The following is a 21,734-nucleotide window of genomic DNA, read 5'->3' as shown; positions in this document are numbered from 1 at the left end:
AAGCACTGGGGGATACAAGGTGATCAGGTTGTCCCACATGGGGCTCACAGTTTTAATCCCCATTTTACAGATGAGATCACTGAGGCCCCGAGAAGTGAAGTGACTTGCCCAGAGTCACGCAGCTGACAGGTGGCGGAGCCGGGATTCGAACCCACGACCTCTGACTCCCCAGCCCGGCCTCTTTCCCCTGAGCCCCGCTGCTTCTCTGAAGGCAGGGATCAGGTCTCCTAACTCTATCGTCTTCCCCCAAGCGCCCAGTACAGTGCTCTGCACACGGTGGACGGGCAGCTCCTTGACGGCGGGGGCCGCGCTGCTTCTAACGTTAGAAGCAGCGCGGCCCATCCGAGCCCGGGAATCAGAAGGACCCGGGTTCTAATCCCGCCTCCGCCACTTGTCTGCTGGGTGACCTTGGGCAAGGCTCTTCACTTCCCTGGGCCTCGGCTGCCTCGTCTGGAAAATGGGGATGAGGACTGTGAACTCCATGGGCGACAGGGACTGTGTCCGACCTGATTTATCCCAGCGCTTAGAGCAGTGCTCGTGCACATAGTAAGCACTTAAAGAGTACCATCATTATTATTATTATTATTTATTATTATTATTAACTCTACTGTCCTCTCCCAAATACTCAACATAATCCTCTGCACACAGTAGACCGTAAAAGCTCTCTGAGGGCAGAGGCTGTGCCTACTAACTCTAATAATAACGTTGGTATCTGTTAAGCGCTTACTCTGTGCAGAGCACCGTTCTAAGCGCTGGGGGAGATCCGGGGTCATCGGGTCGTCCCCATTTTCCGGATGAGGTCACCGAGGCCCAGAGAAGTGAAGCGACCCGCCCCCGGTCACCCAGCTGACAGGGGGCGGAGCCGGGAGTCGAACCCGTGACCTCTGACTCCCGAGCCCGGGCTCTTCCCACTGAGCCGCGCTGCTTCCCAACTCTAGTGAACTCTCCCAAGGGCTCAGTACGGTGCTCCGCACAAAGTAGATGCACAGTCTACTCGGGGTGCGGAGCGCTGTGCTGAGCGCTTGGGAGAGTACACTCAGGTTAGTAGGCACGGTCCTCACCCTCGAGAAGCTTAGAATCTAGCAGGGGAGAGAGACAGCGTGGCCTAGTGGGCAGAGCTGGGGCCGGGGATGTCATGGGTTCTAATCCTGCCTCTTCTACTTTCACTCGTTCATTCAGTAGTATTTATCGAGCGCTTACTATAATAACGTTGGTATTCGTTAAGCGCCCGCTATGCGCCGAGCACCGTTCTAAGCGCTGGGGGAGATCCGGGGCCATCGGGCCGTCCCACGTGAGGCTCCCAGTCAACCCCCATTTGACAGACGAGGTCACTGAGGCACGGAGAAGCCAAGTGACTCGCCCACAGTCACGCGGCTGACGAGTGGCGGAGCCGGAAGTCGAACCCATGACCTCTGACCCCCGAGCCCGGCCTCTTTCCACTGAGCCGCGCTGCTCCTCTAATGCGCCGAGCACTGTACTGAGCGCTTGGAATGGACAATTCGGCAGCAGATAGAGACGATCCCTGCCCAACGACGGGCTTACGGCCTGCTTGTCTGCTGGGTGAGACCTTGGGCGAGTCATTTCACTTCCTCTGGGCCTCAGTTCTCTCCTCTGTAAAATGGGCATGGAGACTGTGAACCCCACATGGGACAGGGACCGTGTCCAACCCGATTTGCTTCTATCCACCCCGGCGCTTAGTACAGCGCCTGGCGCTTAGTCAGCGCTTAACAAATACCATAATAACAATAATAATGATAATGATGATGAAATCAGGGGTGGGGGGATAGCGGGCTGAGGATCTGTCCATCAACTCTTTGGGGGCAGGGGCAAGCGAGCAGCCCAGTAGTCGGGGGGGGGGTGACTGACATCTTTCGCACCTGGGTTTGGGGCAGATTTCGGGAAGGGAGGCGGCCAGGGAGGAGAGGGCTTTTAACGCTCCGCTCCTGCAGGCGGGGGCAGGGCCCGCGGAGAAGCAGGGTGGCTTCGCGGAAAGAGCCCGGGCTTGGGAGTCGGACGACCTGGGTTCTAATCCCGGCTCGGCCGCTTGTCCGCTGGCTGACCTTGGGCCAGCCGCTTCACTTCTCTGCTGGAAAGAGCCCGGGGGGTCGAAGGTTGGGGGTTCTAACCCCAACGCTGCCACCTATCAGCTGTGGGACTTGGGGCGAGTCCCTTCACTTCTCTGGGCCTCAGTGACCTCATCTGTAAAACGGGGATTAACTGTGAGCCTCACGTGGGACGACCCGATGACCCTGCATCTCCCCCAGCGCTCTGCACAGAGCTTGGCACATAGTAAGCGTTAAACAAATACAATCACTGTTATTATCATCATTATTCCCAGGGCCTCAATTCCCTCGTCTGGAAAACGGGGCCCCACGCGGAACAACCCGATGAGCTTGTAATAATGATAATAATGATTATGTTGGTATCTGTTAAGCGCTCACTAGGTGCAGAGCACCGTTCTAAGCGCTGGGGTAGACACGGGGTCATCAGGTCGTCCCACGTGAGGCTCACGGTTAATCCCCATTTTCCAGATGAGCTCACTGAGGCCCAGAGAAGTGAAGGGACTCGCCCACAGTCACCCAGCTGACGCTTGGCGGAGCCGGGATTCGAACTCACGACCTCGGACTCCCAAGCCCGGGCTCTTTCCACTGAGCCACGCTCGCTTCTGTATCCGCCCCGGCGCTCAGGACGGCGCTCGGCACATAGTAAGCGCTTAACGAATACCGGCGTTGCTATCGTCGTTGTTATCATTATTATTCTTTTTACCTTGGCATCGTCCCAAAGACATGACTTCGATTTTTTCCTGCTTCTGACACGAGGCCTCCTTGATCTGACAGGCGTTGTCATACGATTTCCCGTCGGAAGCACAGAGGGGGTTGAAGTTGGTTTGGGAACAGTCGATGTTACACACACACCTACGGGGAGACAGAAGAAGGACGCTTCACCGCGTCACCTCCGGCGGTCGGGGGGATGTCCTGAGCGCCCGCTGGCCGCGGACCGCTGGACCGAGCGCTTGGGAGGGGACGGTAGGTGCCCCCAAGGAGCTTCCGGCCTCCTGGGTGCGGAGCGCTGGACTTCGGAGCGAGGCCGACGCGGGTCAACCGAGCAGAGGCCCCGATGGAGCTTGCGAGCGCCGATTCGGTGCGCTGAACTGTACTGAGTGCCTCGATGCGCTAATAATACTGTTGGTGTCTGTTAAGCGCTTACTATGTGCCGAGCGCTGTTCTAAGCGCTGGGGGAGATACAGGGGAATCAGGTCGTCCCACGTGGGGCTCACAGTGAATCCCCATTTGACTGATGAGGTCACTGAGGCCCAGAGAAGTCAAGTGACTCGCCCACAGTCACACAGCTGACAAGGGGCAGAGCCGGGAGTCGGACCCATGACCTCTGCTCCGAAGCCCGGGCTCTTTCCACTGAGCCACGCTGCTTCCCCTGCTGCTAATAGGTCCGGGGGGGGGGGGGGGGGCAAGCGCGACCTCGCGGAAAGAGCGTGGGAGTCCGAGGACCTGGGTTCTTATCCTGCCTCTGCCGCTTGTCCGCTGGGTGACCTCGGGCAGGTCACTTCACTGCCCTGGGCCTCAGTTCCCTCCTCTGTAAAAGGGGGGTGAGGAGCGTGAGCCCCACGTGGGACAAGCGCTGGGTCCAACCGGATCGTCTGGTATCCATCCCAGCGTTTTATATTTTTCTCCTGGTGGTATTTTTTAAGTGCTTGGTCTGTGCCGGGCACCGCGTTCGAAGTGCCGGGGTAGGTCCAGGCTAACGGGGTAGGATACGGTCCCCCCGGGGGCCCAGGGTCTTAATCCCCATTTTACAGCTGAGGAAACTGAGGCCCAGAGCAGCAGCCTGGCTCAGTGGAAAGAGCCCGGGCTTGGGAGTCAGAGGTCATGGGTTCGACTCCCGGCTCTGCCACTCGGCAGCTGTGTGACTGTGGGCGAGTCGCTTCACCTCTCTGTGCCTCAGTTCCCTCATCTGGAAAATGGGGATTAACCGTGAGCCTCACGTGGGACGACCCGATGACCCTCTATCTACCCCAGCGCTTAGAACGGTGCTCTGCACACAGTAAGCGCTTAACAAATGCCAGCATTATTATTCTCCAGGTCCCAGGGCAGACAAGCGGCAGAGGCAGGATCAGAACCCAGGTCCTCTTGACTCCCAGGCCTGGGCTTCATCCACGAGGCCACGCTTCTTCTCTGGTGCCTGGAACATAGTAAGGGCTCGACGGATACCGTCAGGAAGATAACGACCGAACCGCGGAGACACTGGCGAGCGTGCAGTGAGAGCCCGGGACGCGGGTCGGGAGAGGCGGGTTCTAGTCCCGGCCGCGTGACCGCGGGCGAGTCGCCTAACCCCTCTGGGCCTGCGCATCCTCATCGATAACATGGGGAGGACCGGCAGCGGGACCTGGAGAAACGAAGCGTGGGCCTGGGAGTCAGGAGACCCGCCTTTTGATCCCGGCTTGGCCACCGGCCTGCCGTGTGGCCTCGAGTAAGTCACCTAACCTCTCTGGGCCTCGGTTTCCTCTTCCGTAAAATGGGGATAAGATCCCTGCTCTCCCTCCCTCTTAGACTGCGATCCCCGCGTGGGCCAGAGACCGCGTCCCATCCGATTATGCCGAATCTACCCAGCGCTCGGCGAAGCGCTTGAGCGTAGCGAGGGCATCTGTTCAGGAGCTTACCCTGTGCCAAGCACTGTACTGAGCACCGGGGTGGATGGAAGGTAATCAGATGGGACCCGGTCCCTCTCCCACACGGGGCTCCCGGTCCAAGTGGGAAGGAGAATAGGGATCGAGTCCCCATTTTGTAGATGAGGAGACGGAGGCTCCGAGAAGTCCGGTGACTCACCCGAGGTCACCCGGCAGGCGGGTGGCCGAGCGGGGATCGAAACCAGGTCTTCCGACTCCCAGGACCGGGCTTCATCTCACTAGGTCACGCCGCCTGGCCTCGTGGCAGCGGGGCCCAACGGATAGAGCGTGTCGATCGCTCGGTGGCGTTCTTACTGTGTGCGGAGCACCGTACCGAGCGCTTGGGAGAGGACCACACGACCCCCCCCCCCGGGCCGCCGGGCAGATCGAAGACCGGGACCGTGTCTACCGACCGGGGCCTCGGCTGGCCCGGGGACGAGCGTCCGGGAAAGCCGAGCCGGGAGGGTCCGGGATGGGAGCCGCGCCGGGCACCGGGGGCCTGGTCCACCCGGGACCTTCCTGAGGGCGGGGGAGTCCCAAAATCACCCCGGGGGGGGGGGTTCTCCGGCCCGGCCCGTGAGCGAGCTGGGTTCGAGCTGCGTTTCGGAGCCAGTGTCAGAGGGGACGATTGAAGCCCAGGGCTCGGGGGGGGGGACAGTTAATTACCTAAAGGCCCAGGGCTCGGGGAGGACAATTACCCGGAAGCCCAGAGGTCAGAGGTGACAATCATTTGGCTGCCCGGGGCCAGCGTCCGGGAGGACGATTATCCGGAGGCCAGAGTCAGGGAGAACCATTACCCGGAAATCCGGTGGTCGGGAATGACAAGTATCCAGATGCCCCTCGCTAGCTCTGGGGCGGACAAACACCCGGAAGCCCAGGGGCTGGGTGGTTAATTACCAGAAGCTCCAGATCCGGGCAATCAATCACCTAGAAGTCCAAGGTCGGGGCGGTCAATTAGTCAGAAACCCAGAGTTCGAGATGGTCCACTCCCCAGAAGCCCGGGGGTCGGGGAGGACGCTTATCCGAATACCGGGGGTCGGTGCGGACGATGGTTTGGATGTCCCGGGCTAGCGTCGGGGAGGACCCGATTCCCTTAGCTCCGGCGACTTTATCCTCCCCCTCCTTCTTCCAAAACGAACGGGTCGAAAAGGCTTCGGCCCCTTGGGCTTCAAGCCCGTGCACTCTCCGTGGGAGTCCTCCCATCTCTTCCTCCCGACAGACTCTGGCCCCGCGCGTCGGGCCCGCGGCTCGCCCTAGAGCCCACCGCGGGGCCGGGGAGCGGGCATCTGACCTCTCGCCACGAGCGCTCAGGGTGGCAAGCCCTAACGATCTGGAGGAGGGAGGTGCTCGCGGCGACATGAGAGACGCCGACGAGGCCTCCGGCCGAGATGACGCGGAGGAGTTTTTCTCGTTTCGGTTTCGTTCTGACACAACACGATCCGTGCGGTTTCTTCTGGGGGTACCCACTCCTCTCCCTCCAGCACCCCACCTTTGGAACTCCACGCCTTTCCGGCAGGCCGACCTCCGGAACCGCACAATCTCCAGCGACCCAAACTCTAGAATCCCACGTCCTCCGGCGCCCTGACCTCTTCTTCGCCGCATCCTCCGGCGTCCCGACGTCTGGAATTCCACGGTCTCCGGCATCCCGACCTCTGGAATCCCACACTCTCCAGCATCCCGATCTCCGGAATCCCACAATCTCCAGCATCCCGACCTCTGCAATCCCACACCTTCCGGCACCCCAGATTCCGGAATCCCACCTCCTCCAGCATCCCGGCCTCAGGAGCCCCACCTCCTCCATCATTCCCACCTTTGGAACTACACCTCCTCCGGCATCCCAACCTCTGGAATTCCACACTCCCCAGCCTCCCAAACTCTGGAATCCCGCTGCCTCCAGAATCCCGTTCTCTCTAATTCCACACCTTCCGGCACCCCAAATTCCAACGCCCCACCTCTTCCAGCATCCCGACCTCTGGAATCCCAACTCCTCCAGCATCTCAACCTCCGGAATCTAGAGGAGCAGGGCGTGCGTTACAATTCCGGCCCGACTCCCTCCCTGTTCACGCCACCTAAGATGTCCTTCTTAAAGCGACCAGCGTCGTCCTTGCCCTGACCAACTACAGCCGTCTCTCTTCCCTTCTAATCACTCCCCACTTCTCCGACGCTCTTATAACGGCCGACCTCCTCCTCCTCCTAGAAACGGGCTCTAATCATGTCAGATTCAACCTAGATTCGTCTAGAACCCCGGTCTGGAAGTTGGGGGGGGGGGTGTTCCAGGTTCCGCTGCCGGCTTGCCGTGCGACCTCGGACGAGTCACTTAACCTCTCCGTACCTCCGTTTCCTTCTCCGCGAAAAGGGGGACGACGATACCCGCCTTTCCACCTCTCACTCATTCGTTCGACGGCGCTGACCGAGCGCTTACTGTGTGCGAGGCACCGGACTAAGCGCTTGGGAGAGGACGATACGAAGATACGATTTATGAAGTACAATATGGCAATAACCATCCCACCTCCCTCCCGGGGCTCCCGTGAGGGCCAAAATGAGGGAATTAATGGGAGAATGCTTTGGGAATAAAAGTCTACAGAAGAAGAACTAAGGCACCACTGACCGACGATCATCGTCAGTTGTCAGTCTATCGTATTTACTGAGCGCCTACGGTGCGCAGGGCACTGTACCAAGCACCAGGGAGGGTATGAGACAGCAGAGTCGGTGGACACAATTCCTGCCCACAAGGAGCTTCCTAAGTGTTTCTCATCGGAGATGATAATAATCATCCCAATGGGATTTGTTGAACGCTCACTATGTGCCAGACACTGTACAAAGCGCTGGAGTAGACAGAAGCAAATCGGGTTGGACACAGTCCCTGCCCCACGTGGGGCTCGCAGTCCCAATCCCCATTTTACAGACGAGGTCACTGAGCCCAGAGAAGTGAAATGACTTGGCCGAGGTCACACAGCTGACAAGTGGCAGAGGCGGGAATAGAACCCAGGTCCTTCTGATTCACGGGCCCGGGATCTACCCACTGGCCCACGCGGTTTCCCAGTGGGGAACGGAGTCACCCCGGGGACCTTACCAAATCGGAGAAGGGAAACTCCCAGCGACCTTCCCAACCGTCTTTGGAGCGGGGGAAACGTAGCCCCCCCCGGCGACCTTACCAAACGTCTTCCGCGTCCTCGTCACACTCGGCCCCAAACTGGCAGATGTCACACGTGGACGTCTCCTTCTGACTGCTCTCCCCGGAGCCTTCGTTCACTGCGGGACGCAAGCCGGAAAAACGCAGGGGTCAGCACAGGGTGGGAACTGCCCAATCCATCCGCCGCGGGCAGGTCACCGGACCGTGTCTTAGGGGAAGCACGTTAACAGGGGAAGGGAATCCCGGCTCTGCCACTTGTCAGCTGTGTGACTACGGGCAAGTCACTTCACTTCGCTGGGCCTCAGTTCCCTCATCTGTCAAATGGGGATGAAGACCGGGAGCCTCGCGTGGGACAAGACAACCTCATTCCCCTGTATCTACCCCGGCGATTAGAACAGTGCTCTGCACACAGTAAGCGCTTAACAAATACCAATATAATTATTATTATTAATGGAATAGACACGGTCCCTACCCTCAGGGAGCTGACGGTCCACCGAGGCGCTTGGGAGAGTACAATAATGACGGTGGCGACGATGGTATTTATTAAGCGCTTACTTTGGGGCAAGCACTGTGCTAAGTTCTGGGGGTGGGTACGAGCTAATCAGGTCGGACACGGTCCCCGTCCCACGTGGGGCTCACAGTCTTCACCCCCATTTTACAGATGAGGGAACTGAGGCCCAGAGAATAATAACGACGGTGTTTGTTAAGCGTTTACTCTGAGCCAAGCGCTGTTCTAAGCGCTGGGGTAGATACGAGGTAAGCGGTTTGTCCCACGTGGGGCTCCCAGTCTTCATCCCCATTTTACAGATAAGGTAACGGAGGCACAGAGAAGTTGAGTGACTGGCCCCAAGGCACGCAGCTGATAGGCGGTGGAGCCGGGATTAGAACCCACGACCTCTGACTCCCAAGCCTGCGATCTTTCCGCTAAACCACGCTGCTTCAAGCGAAGTGACCGGCCTGAGGTCACGGAGCGGATAGGCGGCGGAGCCGGGATTAGAACCCAGGTCTTTCTGGCTCCCAGGCCCGTGCTCTATCCGCCAGGGCCACGATCCCTGCCCACGGGGAGCTGACCGTCTACCGTGTGCAGAGAGTAGAGTGGAGTAGAGTTGGTAGGCACGATCTCTGCCTTCAACAAACTCTGGAATAAGGGGTGGGTGGCAGGGTTCCTGAGAAAAACAACCGGAGATGAAGTGGTCTTGTGGCTCCCAACTCTAATAATAATAATGTTGGTATTTGTTAAGCGCTTACTATGTGCCGAGCACTGTTCTAAGCGCTGGGGTAGACATAGGGGAATCAGGTTGTCCCACGTGGGGCTCACAGTCTTAATCCCCATTTTACAGATGAGGGAACTGAGGCACGGAGAAGTTAAGTGACTCGCCCACAGTCACACAGCCGACAAGTGGCAGAGCTGGGATTCGAACTCATGAGCCCTGACTCCAAAGCCCGTGCTCTTTCCACTGAGCCACGCTGCTTCATAATAATGTTGGTATTTGTTAAGCGCTTACTATGTGCCGAGCACTGTTCTAAGCGCTGGGGTAGACATAGGAGAATCAGGTTGTCCCACGTGGGGCTCACAGTCTTAATCCCCATTTTACAGATGAGGGAACTGAGGCACGGAGAAGTTAAGTGACTCGCCCACAGTCACACAGCCAACAAGTGGCAGAGCGGGGATTCGAACTCATGAGCCCTGACTCCAAAGCCTGTGCTCTTTCCACTGAGCCACGCTGGTGAGAAGCAGCGTGGCTCAGTAGAAAGAACCCGGGCTTGGGAGTCAGAGGTCATGGGTTCTAATCCTGCCTCCGCCGCTCGTCAGCCGTGTGACTGTGGGCCAGTCACTTCACTTCTCTGGCCCTCAGTGACCGCATCTGGAAAAGGGGGTTTAAGATTGTCAGCCCCATGTGGGATAACCTCATTACCTCGCATCTACCCCGGCGCTTAGAACAGTGCATGGCACATGGTCAGCGCTTCATAAATGCCATCAAAAAAAAAAAAAAAAGCAGCATGGCCTAGTGGAAAGAGCAGGGTCCCGGGAGTCAGAGGATGTGGGTTCTCATCCAGGTTCCCCCACACATCTGCTGTGTGACCTTGGCCAAGTCCCTCCTCTTCTCTGGGCCGCAGCTCCCTCATCTGCAAAACGGGGGTCGAGACTGTGAGCCCTGCAAGGGACAGAGACCGTGTCCAATCCGATTTGCTTGGATCCACCCCAGCGCTTATTATGGTGCCTGGCACTTAATAAGCCCTAAACAAATACCATTATCGGGACGATCGTACCGCATCTTGGCTACGGCATCAGCCTACTCGCTGACCTCTCTGCCTCCTGTCTCTCCCCACTCCGGTCCATATTTCACTCAGCTGCCCAGGTGATATATCAACAGAGACGTTCAGACCACATTTCCCCCCTCCTCAAGAACCTCCAGGGGTTGCCCGTCCACCTCCGCATCGAACAGAAACTCCTCACCGTCGGCTTTCAAGCCGTCCGTCCCCTCGCCCCTTCCTACCTCACTCGCCGGTGTCCTCCCCCAGCCCCGCCCGCCTGCTCCGCTCCCCTAGCCCCGGTTTCCCGAGCCCCCATCTCGTCTATCCGGCCGCCGACCCCTTCCCCACGTCCTCCCCCGTGGCCTGGAAATCCTTCCCCCCGATATCCGCCACAGCACCCCCTCTCCACCTTCAAAATCTTATTAAGGTCACCTCTTCTCCAAGAGGCCTTCCCCGTTGAAAGCTCTCTTTCCCCCCGGTTCCCTCTCCCTTCTGCGTCTTTTACGCATTTGGATCTGGGACCTGTGGACGTTTAATATTCACCCCACTCCCAACCCCACAGTACTTACGTCCACACCTTTACACGATATATTATAAATTTTGAATTCATATTAGCGCCTGTCTCCCCCTCTAGACCGTAAGCTCCTAATGGACAGGGAACGTATCTTTTCGTACTGTTGTACCGTAATCGGTCAGTCAGTGGCATCTATTGAGTGCTTGTGTACTAAGTGCTTGAGGGAATCCGATCTGAGCGACGTATTCCTTGTCCACAGTGAGTTTACAGTCTAGTGGGGAAGACGGACAGGAGTGGAAATGAATGAGTGACAGATATGGACGTAAGTATACGGGGTTGAGAGGGGAGATGAAGAAAGGGAACGGGTCAGGGTGACCCAGAAGGGAGTTGAAGAAAGGGGATTGGTCAGGGAAGGCCTCTTGGAGGAGGAGGAGAAGGGCCTTCGAATAAGGCTCTGAAGGTGGAAAGAGTGATTGTCTGGCGGATACGAAGGGGGAGGGGGTTCCAGGCCAGAGGCAGGGTGTGGACGGGAGGTCGGTGGCGAGAGATCGAGATATCCTCCCAGGCGCTTAGTACAGTGCTCTGCACGTCGTAAGCGCTCGATACAGTCGATTGAACGATCCAAGACAACTGCGCAGAGGCGTCCCCAGGGCGTGGCCCTCGGGCGGACGCGGCACCGTCGGCACCTCAGACCCGCGCCCGGCCGCCGACGTCTCCGTCCCGGCGGCCGCGACTGGGTCGCGTGACCCGAGCGGCCCGAGAGCCCGTCTCTCCGAGACTGCCTTTCCCCCGTTTCCCATTTATTTAAACGGAAGTCGGAACCCACTCGTTAAACTGGCTATCGCACGACTTATTAATCGAACCATTATTATAATGCATCTTTAATTGGATTAGGTCTAATTACCCTTAAACGGCTCTTAAAGGTCAACTACAAGCCGCTTTGCATTTAACGACTTAAGCGGGAGTTGAAGGCGCCAAGGCAGGCGAGCACGTCTTTGTCCAGTTCATCGCCAAACTTTCCTCTTCCGGCGCTATTTCATTTCATCCTTACTTCCCGTTGGTCGTTTCGCCAGTGAGGCTCCGGAGAAAACCCCCTGCCACCCCACAAGCCCTCGACCGAATTCGGAATGTCCGGGGGCACGAAGGGAAAAGGGAACCGCCGTTAATCACGATCAAGGGGAGGAAAGAAATAATAATACCAATGATCGTAATAATTACGGTACTCGTTTAACCCCCGCTACGTGCCATTCGCATCTGCCCCGGTGCTTAGAACAGTGCTTGGCACATAATAAGTGTTTAACAAGGGGGTCTAGTTGATAGAGCCCGGGCCTGGGGGTCAGAAGGACCCGGGTTCTAATCCCGGCTCCGCCACTTAATAATAATGGTGTTGGTACCGGTTAAGCGCGTATTACGTGCAGAGCACCGTTCTAAGCGCTGGGGTAGATCCAGGGTCATCGGGTTGTCCCTCGTGAAGCTCACGGTCTTCATCCCCATTTTCCAGATGAGGGAACTGAGGCCCAGAGAAGTGAAGTGACTCGCCCACAGTCACACAGCTGACAAGTGGCAGAGCTGGGTTTCGAACCCATGACCTCTGACTCCCAAGCCCGGGCTCTTTCCACTGAGCCGCGCTGCTTCTCTTGTCAGCTGTGTGACTTTGGGCAAGTCACTTCACTTCTCTGTGTTTCAGTTCCCTCATCTGGAAAATGGGAATTAAGACTTTGTCCAGCCTGATTATTCTGTAGCAATCCCAGCACGGAGCACGGAGTAAGCACTCGACAAATACCGCAATTATTATCTACTACTAGACGCGGTAGAGTGAGAGAAGCAGCGTAGCTCAGTGGAAAGAGCCCGGCCTTGGGAGTCAGAGGTCACGGGTTCTAATCCCGGCTTCGCGCTCGTCAGCTGTGTGACTTTGGGCAAGTCGCTTCACTTCTCTGGGCCTCAGTTCCCTCATCTGTATATTGGGGATGAAGCCCGGGAGCCCCACGCGGGATGGGGACTGCGTCCAATCTGACTACCTCGTATCTACCCCAGCGCTTGGAACAGTGCTTGGCACAAATCCCATAAAGACAAAAGCCAACAAACAAAATAGTCAGATTGGAATGCGGCCCGAAGCTCATTGACGAGGAGACAGGGAGAAGGCGGAATCTTCCACCCATTTTACAGGTGTGGAAGCTGAGGCTGCAGAGAGGTTAAGCGGCTCGCTCGAGGTCACACAGCAAGGCTGCGGAGCCGAGCCTAGAACCGGGGTGTCCTCCCCGCCCCTGCTCTTTCCACTAGGCCACGCGGCCTCCCAGCTGAGCACAGTGAACCGTCTGTTCATTCGTTCAATAGTATTTATTGAGCGCTTACTATGTGCAGAGCACTGGACTAAGCGCTTGGGATGAACAAGTCGGCAACAGATAGAGACGGTCCCTGCCGTCTGACGGGCTTACGGTCTGATCGGGGGAGACGGACAGACGAGAACGATGGCACTAAACAGCGTCGAGGGGAAGAGCGTCTCGTAAAAACCGATGGCGACTAAATAGAATCGAGGCGATGTACGATTCATTAACAAAATAAATAGGGTAACGAAAATACATACAGTCGAGCGGACGAGTACGGTGCCGTGGGGATGGGAAGGGAGAGGTGGAGGAGCGGAGGGAAAAGGGGAAAATGAGGCTTTAGCTGCGGAGAGGTAAAGGGGGGATGGCGGAGGGAGTAGAGGGGGAAGAGGAGCTCGGTCTGGGAAGGCCTCTCGGAGGAGGTGATTTTTAAGTAAGGTTTCGAAGAGGGAAAGAGAATCAGTCTGGCGGAGGCGAGGAGGGAGGGCGTTCCGGGACCGCGGGAGGACGCGACCCGGGGGTCGACGGCGGGACGGGCGAGACCGAGGGACGGCGAGGAGGTGGGCGGCGGAGGAGCGGAGCGTGCGGGGTGGGCGGTGGAAAGAGAGAAGGGAGGAGAGATAGGAAGGGGCGAGGTGACGGAGAGCCTTGAAGCCTAGAGTGAGGAGTTTTTGTTTGGAGCGGAGGTCTGTTCACTCGGTACAGTGCCTCAGCGCTTGGTAGAGTGCCGGGCGCCTAGTAAGCGCTTACCAAATGCCCTTATTATCATTGACGGTCGGACTCTCGACCCCATCGCTGCGGCTTCTCCTCCTGTTTCTCCCGCCCGGGGAGGGGGGCAGAGAGAAAGCCCCGGGGGCCGGCTGGACTCTCCCCAGCCGAGGCGGGGGGACGAGCCGAAGAGACCCGGCCCCCACGTGTCGCTCGGCGACCGGCCACGAGTGGCCCCACCGAGTTGACGGTCAAAAACCGGGCGGGCCGAGCCAGCGCGAGCCCGTCCCGTGCCATCCGAATGGCCGAGCCGCACCACGTGTCGCCTGGGGAGATGGAGACGGACACGGGACACCAAAGAGGCGCAACTTTCGTGTCAAGCCCCGAGGCGGAGGCAGCCCCGTGTCTCACGCGGTAAGCGCTCAGTAAATACAATAATGATAGGAATAATGACGCTGGTATCTGTTAAGTGCTTACTACGTGCCAGGCGCCGTACTGAGCCCCGGGGTGGATACAAGCGAATCGGGTCGGACCCGGTCCCTGTCCTACGTGGGGCTCACGGTCTCCAGCCCCACTGGACGGGTGAGGGAACCGAGGCCCAGAGAAGTCAAGTGACTAGCCCGAGGTCGCTCAGCGGACAAGTGACAGAACCAGGATTAGAACCCTTGACCATCTAACTCCCAGGTTCACGCTCTTGAAGTGACTTGCCCGAGGTCACGCAGCGGACAAGTGACGGCCACGATGAGGACCCGTGACCTTCTGACTCCCAGGCCCCTGCTCTATCCACTAGGCCACGCCGCTTCTCTAGATGCTACTTTGCTAAATACCATCAGTCGATCAATCCATCGATTGAGTGCTGGACCACCCACAGGTGGCGGAGCTGGGATTAGAACCCAGGTCCCCTGACTCCCAGTCCCAGCTCTTTCCTCTAAGGGCCACGCTGCTTATTTATTGAGCGCTCACTGTGTGCACAGCACCGTACTAAGCACTTGGGAGAGTCCAATATAACAATAAACAGACACATTCCCTGCCCACAACCAGCTTACGGTCCAGAGTGGGGGAGCCCAGACATTAATATTAAGAAATAAATGACAGATGTGGACTTAAGAGCTGTGGGACTGGGAGGGGAGGATGAGGAAAGGGAGAGGACCAGGGCGGCGCAGAAGGGAGTGGGAGAAGAGGAAGTCCGGGAAGGCCCCTTGGAGGAGATGGGCCTGCGATACGGCTTTGAAGCGGGGGAGAGTCACTGTCGAATCTGAGGAGGGAGAGCGTTCCGGGCCGGAGGCGGGACGTGGGCGAGAGGTTGGCGGTGAGACAGACGAGACGGAGGCTCGCCGAGCAGGTTGGCATAAGAGGAGCAGAGTGTGCGGGCCGGGTCGGAGTAGGCGAGCAGCCAGGGGAGGTAGGAGGGGGCCGGGGGATGGACGGCTTTAAAGCCGACGGTGAAGAGTTTCTCTCTGATGCACAGGTGGATGGGCGACCCCCCCTCCTTAACAACCTCCAGCGGTTGCCTATCAACCTCCACACGAAACAAAAACTCCTCACTCCGGGCTTCAGACCTCTCCATCCCCTCGCCCCCTCCTGCCTCACCTCTCTTCCCTCTTTCTCCCGCCCACCCCGCACGCTCCGCTCCTCCGCCGCCCGCCTCCTCGCCGTCCCCCGTTCTCGCCCGTCCCGCCGTCGACCCCCGGGCCGCGTCGTCCCGCCGTCCCGGGAGGCCCTCCCTCCTCACCTCCGCCAAACTCACTCTCCTCCCCTCTTCAAAGCCCTACTGAGAGCTCACCTCCTCCGGGAGGCCTTCCCACGCTGAGTCCCCCCTTTCCCTCTGCTCCTCCTCCCCTCCTCCCCACCCCCTGCTCCTCTCCTTCCCCTCCTCTCAGCACTGTGCTCATTTGTATATATTATTTATAACCCTATTTATTCTGTTAATGAGGTGTCCATCCCCTCGATTCTATCTATCGTGATTATGTTGTCTTGTTTTTGTCCGTCCGTCTCCCCCGATTAGACCGTGAGCCCGTCGATGGCAGGGATTGTCTCTACCTGTCGCCGAACGGTCCATTCCAAGCTCTTAGTCCAGTGCTCTGCACATAGTAAGCGCTCAATAAATACTATTGAATGAATGAATGAATGAACCCCCAGCATTTCTTGAGGAGCGGGGAAACGCCCTGAGCTTCTGGTCTTACGGACCCCCTCGAGTCTGGAAGCCCGCAGTGGGCAGGGAAAGCGTCGTTCCATTGTTGCACTGTCCGCTCCCGAATGCTTAGTCCGGTGCTCTGCACACAGGAAGTAATAATGTTGGTATTTGGTAAGCGCTTACTACGTGCGGAGCACCGTTCTGAGCGCTGGGGGAGATACAGGGCCATCAAATTGTCCCACGTGAGGCTCCCAGTCTTAATCCTCATTTTACAGAGGAGGTGACTGAGGCACAGAGAAGTGAAGTGACTTGCCCACAGTCCCACAGCTGCCAAGCGGCAGAGCCGGGAGTCGAACTCACGACTCTGGAAGTGTCCAGTAACTGCGATTGACTGACTGATTGACCCGCTGTCCGGGGGAAGTCCTCCAGGCCTGGCCACCCACGCAGAGATCGCTGACGGTGGTCGGGGGCAGCGGGGACGCGGAGAAGCAGCGTGGTCTCGTGGAAAGGGCCCGGGCCTAGGAGTCGGAGGAACTCGGTTCTCCTCCCCGCTCCGCCACATCCCTGCCGCGTGACCGTGGGCAGGTCCCTTCGCTTCTCTGGGCCTCGGTTCCCTCCTCTGTCAAATGGGGATAAGAGCGTGAGCCCCGGGGGGGGGACGGGAACTCCGTCCGACCTGATGACCTCGTTGCCACCCCAGTGCTCGACGCATAGTAAGTGCTTAACAAATATCGTTGACAAGTACTTAACAAGAAGCAACATGGGGTAGCGCATAGAGCACAGGCTTTAGGAGTCAGAAGGTTGTGGGTTCTAATCAGGGAAGCAGCTTGGCTCAGTGGAAAGAGCCCGGGCTTGGGTTCGAATCCCGGCTCTGCCACTTGGCAGCTGGGTGACTGCGGGCAAGTCACTTCACTTCTCTGTGCCTCACGTACCTCATCTGTCAAACGGGGCTGAAGACCGTGAGCCTCACGTGGGACGACCCGATGACCCCGTATCTCCCCCAGCGCTTAGAACGGTGCTCTGCACATAGTAAGCGCTTAACAAACGCCAACATTATTGTTATTATTAATCCTGGCTCTGCCACTTGTCTACTGTGTGACCTCGGGCAAGTCACTTGACTTGTCTGGGCCTCGGCTCCCTCCTCTGTCCACACAGGACGGGGACGGTGTCCAACCCGATTTGCTCGCATCCACCCCGGCGCTTAGTACAGTGCCTGGCACATAGTTAACGCTTAACAGATATTAAAAAAAGGAGTGTAATTAGTAGGGCATTGCTGCCGTAGCCTTTCACCATTAGTTTTTCAGCGATCTCAGGTTGGGAACTTCCTCCCAGAAAAGGGAGCCGTGGGGATAGTGATAATAATAATAATAATAATGATAACTGTGGCATTTGTTAAGCACTTACTAGGTGCCAGGCACTGTACCAGGCGCCGGGGTGGACACAAGCAAATCGGGTTGGACCCAGGGGGGCGATGTTCGCAGGGGGCAGACGCGGCCGCTAGCGTCCGCCGAGCTGCTGGTCGACGGTTCTTTTCGCTGGGGAGCGATTCGCTGTTTTGACCTAATTACATTTTTTTCACCTAGTCTGTGTCCTATTTTGCTGTGGAAACGCAGTAGAGAGTGATAAAACTGTGTTCATTTTTACCGAATAAAAATCCAGGAAGAGCGGGGTCTGTTAAATGCTCATTATGCTCCGAGTACCGTACTAAGTGCTGGGGTAGAGACAAGTCGGTCAGTCGGTCGTCGGTCGCATTTATTGAGCCCTCATTATGTACAGAGCACTGTACTAAGCGCTTGGGGGAGGACAATACAGCAATAAACAGATCTATTCCCCGCCCACGATGACCTTACAGGCTAGAGTCGGACTGGGTACAGTCAGATTGGGTACAGTCAGACTGGGTACAGTCAGAGCTTCCGGGGTTGTGAGCTTCCAGGTTGATTGACAAGATGGTCAGACCGGACACGGGTCCCTGTCCCTCACGGGGTTCGGAGGCTAAGAGGGAGGGAGAAAGGCATCGGACCCCCATTTTACGGGTGAGGAAACGGAGGCCCAGAGCAGCGAAGTGACCTGCCCAAGGTCGCCCGGCAGACCGACGGCTGTGGTAGGATTAGAACCCAAGTTCTCTGCCTCCTCAGCCCGGGCTCTTTGAGCTAAGCCCTTAATTCTGTGTAGAGCACTGCCGTAAGCAGTAAGGGTAGGTACGACTGATTAAAAAGGAAAACGCTTTCCGTTTAGGAGATGAGCCGAGCTTCCGGAAGGTCGGAGGCTAGGACAGCCCGGGCCTGGGAGGCAGAAGGATCTGGGTTCTAATCCCAGCTCTGCCACTGGTCAGCAGTGTGACTGTGGGCACGGCACTTCACTTCTCTGTGCCTCCGTTCCTTCATCTGTAAAATGGGGATGAAGACCGTGAGCCTCACGTGGGACGACCTGATTTCCTTGTATCTACCCCCGTGCTTAGAACGGTGCCCTGCACATAGTAAGCGCTTAACAGATACCGACATTGATCTTGGGTGGATGGTTTCACTTCTCTGGGGCTCGGTTCCCTCATCTGTAAAATGGGGATTAAGACTGTGAGCCCCTTGAGGGACGGGGCTGTGTCCGACCCGATCTGCTTGTATCCCCCGCAAGGCTCAGTACAGTGCCGGGCACGGAGCAAGCACTGAACGTCCACTGTAAAAAAACCAAGAGCCGAGATCAGAACACGAGTCCTCTGACTCTCGGCTCTGTTGTCTTTCCACTAGGCCACACTGCCCCTCCCCGGCTTTGCTTCCCAGTGCGTGGGACGGGGCTTAGCACCCGCCAAGGGCTCAATCCATCCTACCTCTCACCCGGAACACCCTCCGTCCTCAGATGTGAAAGACGGTGACTCTCCCCCTCCCCTTCAAAGCCCTTACTGAAGACCCATCTCCTCCCAGAGGCCTTCCCTGACTAAGTCCTCCTTTCCTCTTCTCCCCCTCCCTCCTGCGTCGCCCCGACTCGCTCTCTTTATCCATCCCCCCTCCCGGCCCCACGGCACTTATGTCCATATCTGTCATTTAATGATCTCTATTAACGTCCGTCTCCCCCTCTAGACCGTAAGCTCACTGCGGGCAGGGAACACGTCCGTTCGTGATTATATCGTCCTCTCCCAAGCGCTCCGTCCAGTGCTCCGCACACAGTAAGGGCTCAATAGATACGACCGTCTGACCGACTGCTGCCGTTTCACTTTCCAATACCCACCCCTTTCGGTTCAAAAGTTGGAAAGGCCAGCTTCTCGGATCCAATTGATTCGTAGGTGGGTGACCACCTTTCGACGCATCTTCGTCTCGCCCAGAGACCTCCTCGCTTCGTCCCAGTGCTCAGTACGGTGTCTGGCACATAGTAAGGGCTTAACAGCTAGCATCATTATTATTCCCAGGCCTCCGGGAATTCTCTCCTCTAGTCATTTCTCCTTAAGCGGGCCCGGATCTCGGAGGCAAAAAGCCCCCAAAACCCTCGAACAAGCAGTAGATGGAGATAGAGTTCCATCCATCTATAGCTCGAGGAAAATAGGAAATCCTTCCAGAGAGAAAAGCCCTGTTTGTTTCCTAGCAAAGGACAGAGCGTCGAGATATTCTGTCTTCTCCCAGATGCGAAACGTGAACCGTTCCAGAAATCCTAAAGGCAAACAGCCGGAGACAGGAGAGAAAGCCTCTCTCCCACAGACCTCCAGAGATAAATATGCGAATAGAAAATATTCCTACCTCCATCTCCAGAGCCTGATCCGGGATCTAAAAGAAAAAGAAAATGCGTATTTACTTTCAGTTGAAAAATGTGGGAATCTTTAACTGGGGCGGGTCAGCTTATTTAGTTATTCGCAATGTCCAGCAGTAATCCTCTTCACTCGGTGTCAGTCGTGGGGAAATTAGAGAAGGGTAATCAGAGAATTTTACGTTTTTCACGGAAGATTGAACTCAATTTCACGTCTGTGAAATGACCGAGCGGGATATTTTATCTTCGGTTCGCTGCATTCTCCACCCAACTCGAGGGATTTTCCAAGCCCGTACTGGGGTGCCGGGACTGTACCGAGTGCCCGGGAGATTTCGTGCTAGACTGTAAGCTCGCCGTGGGCAGGGAACGTTTCCACCGACTCTGTTATACCGTCCTCTCCCAAGCGCTTAGTACGGGGCTCGGCACACGGTAAGCACTCGATAAATACCTTTGATTCAGTGGAGTAAAAGGATCAAGTAAATAATAATTACGGTATTTGTTAAGCACTTACTGTGCGCCAAGCAGCGTTCTAAGCACTGGGGTAGATACAAGGTCATCGGGCGGGACCAATCCCTGTCCCACGTGAGGCTCACACTCTTCATCCCCATTTTCCAGATGAGGGAACCGAGGCACAGAGAAGGGAAGCGTCTCGCCCGGGGTCGCACAGCGGACGAGCGGCGGAGCCGGGATCAGAACGCACGTCCTCCGACTTCCCAGCCAGTGCTCTTACTACTAGTATTTATTGGAAATGTGTCTACCGACTGTCGATTTAGTACAGAGCTCGGAACACGGTAAGTGTTCGATAAATACCACTGTTTTATTGATCGAATGGAAGAAAGAAGAGATGGAGGTACCGTGAACCACGTAGGTGACAGAGGAGCAGAGTTCGAGGGCTGGGTTGGAGTAGAAGAGGAGCGATGCTCCTTGAGGGCAGGGATAGCGTTAGAACAGTTGGGACGCCGGGAATAGGACAGTGGAATCCTCTGGAAGAACAGTTAGGACCCTGGGAATGTGGGAACGGAATCCCCCGGAACACGGTTAGGATGGTGGGAACGGAGGAATGGAATCTCTTGGAACATCGGTTAGGATGCTGGGAACGGGGCAATGGAATCCTCTGGAAGAACAGTTAGGACACCGGGAATGTGGGAATGGAATCCTCTGGAACAGAGGTTAGGATGCTGGGAATGGAGGAATGGAGCCTCCTGACACAAAAGTTATGATGCTGGGAATGGAGGAACGGAGTCTCTTGGAACGTTGGTCAGGGCGCTGGGAATGGGGCAATGGAATCCTCCGGAAGAACTGTTAGGACACTGGGAATGCGGGGACGGAATCCCCCGGAACAACGGTAAGGATGCCGGGAATGGAGAAAGGGAATCCTCTGCAAGAACAGTAGGACATTGGGAATGCGGGGACGGAATCCCCTGGAACAGTGGCTAAGCTGCCGGGAACGGGGCAAGGAAGTCCCCTGGAATGACGGGATGTTGAGAAGGCGGGAATGGAATCCCCCGAGACGACGGTTGGGAAAGGAGGATCGGAGTCCCCTGGAAGGACAATTGGGATGCCGGGAGTGGAGGAAGGGGGGCCCCGGAACAACGGGTTGGCCTCTGGGAAGGTCGTGACTGTCGAGAGCGGGGAGCGTTCGCGGGCAGCGGGAAGGATCCCGAGGTCTCTCTGTCCAGCAGAGACGGTCCTCCCTTCTTTTGCCGCCGCTGTTTTTGTGAGCCTGGTTGGCGTTTGGCCGCACGGCCCTCGTCATCTCTTTCCTCGCGGGCCTGAAGACCTCGGGCCGCGTCTGACCGGGCCCACGCCTGACCGGGCCCACGTGTCAGTCCCTTGCCCCGGCCTCGGCCCAAGCGTTGAGGAGCCCCGGGAAGGAGAGAGAAATCATCCCTAAGCTCTCTTTCCCCCAGCCACGCTCTGCCGATGTTCCAGATGCGAAGAGATGGGGCTGCTCTGGCCCTAATCCAGCCTTCCTTCCTTCCCTTAGTGGCGGGAGGCCGGACCTGGGAGTCAGAGGAGGTGGGTTCTAATCCCGGCTCCGACACTTGTCCGCTGTGTGACCTTGGGAAGTCCCTTCACTTCCCTGGGCCTCAGTTCCCTCATCTGGAAAATGGGGATGAAGAGTCTGAGCCTCATGTGGGACGGGGATGATTGGGTCCAACCTGATGACCTTGTATCTGCCCCAGTGCTTAGAACAGTGCTTGGCACACAGTAAGTGCTTAACAAATACCAACATTATTATTTACTTGATCCTT

The 21,734-nt window shown here is 57.2% G+C and overlaps 1 protein-coding gene across 1 annotated transcript in view; it reads right to left on the bottom strand.

The window, feature by feature from the left end:
* The window catches only part of TMEFF2 (transmembrane protein with EGF like and two follistatin like domains 2), a 51,079-nt gene that overhangs the window by 6,572 nt on the left and 22,773 nt on the right, over positions 1-21,734 (bottom strand). The window contains exons 4-6 of the mRNA XM_029069005.2: positions 19,473-19,499; positions 7,837-7,933; positions 2,767-2,915 (exon numbers count right to left, since the gene is read on the bottom strand). Coding sequence (XP_028924838.1) covers positions 2,767-2,915; positions 7,837-7,933; positions 19,473-19,499 — 273 coding nt within the window. The remainder of the gene's footprint in view (positions 1-2,766; positions 2,916-7,836; positions 7,934-19,472; positions 19,500-21,734) is intronic.

This window comes from Ornithorhynchus anatinus, chromosome 7 (assembly GCF_004115215.2).
Source record: "Ornithorhynchus anatinus isolate Pmale09 chromosome 7, mOrnAna1.pri.v4, whole genome shotgun sequence".
NCBI classification, from domain to species: Eukaryota; Metazoa; Chordata; class Mammalia; order Monotremata; family Ornithorhynchidae; genus Ornithorhynchus; species Ornithorhynchus anatinus.
This window is presented reverse-complemented; position numbering and strand designations above follow the sequence as displayed.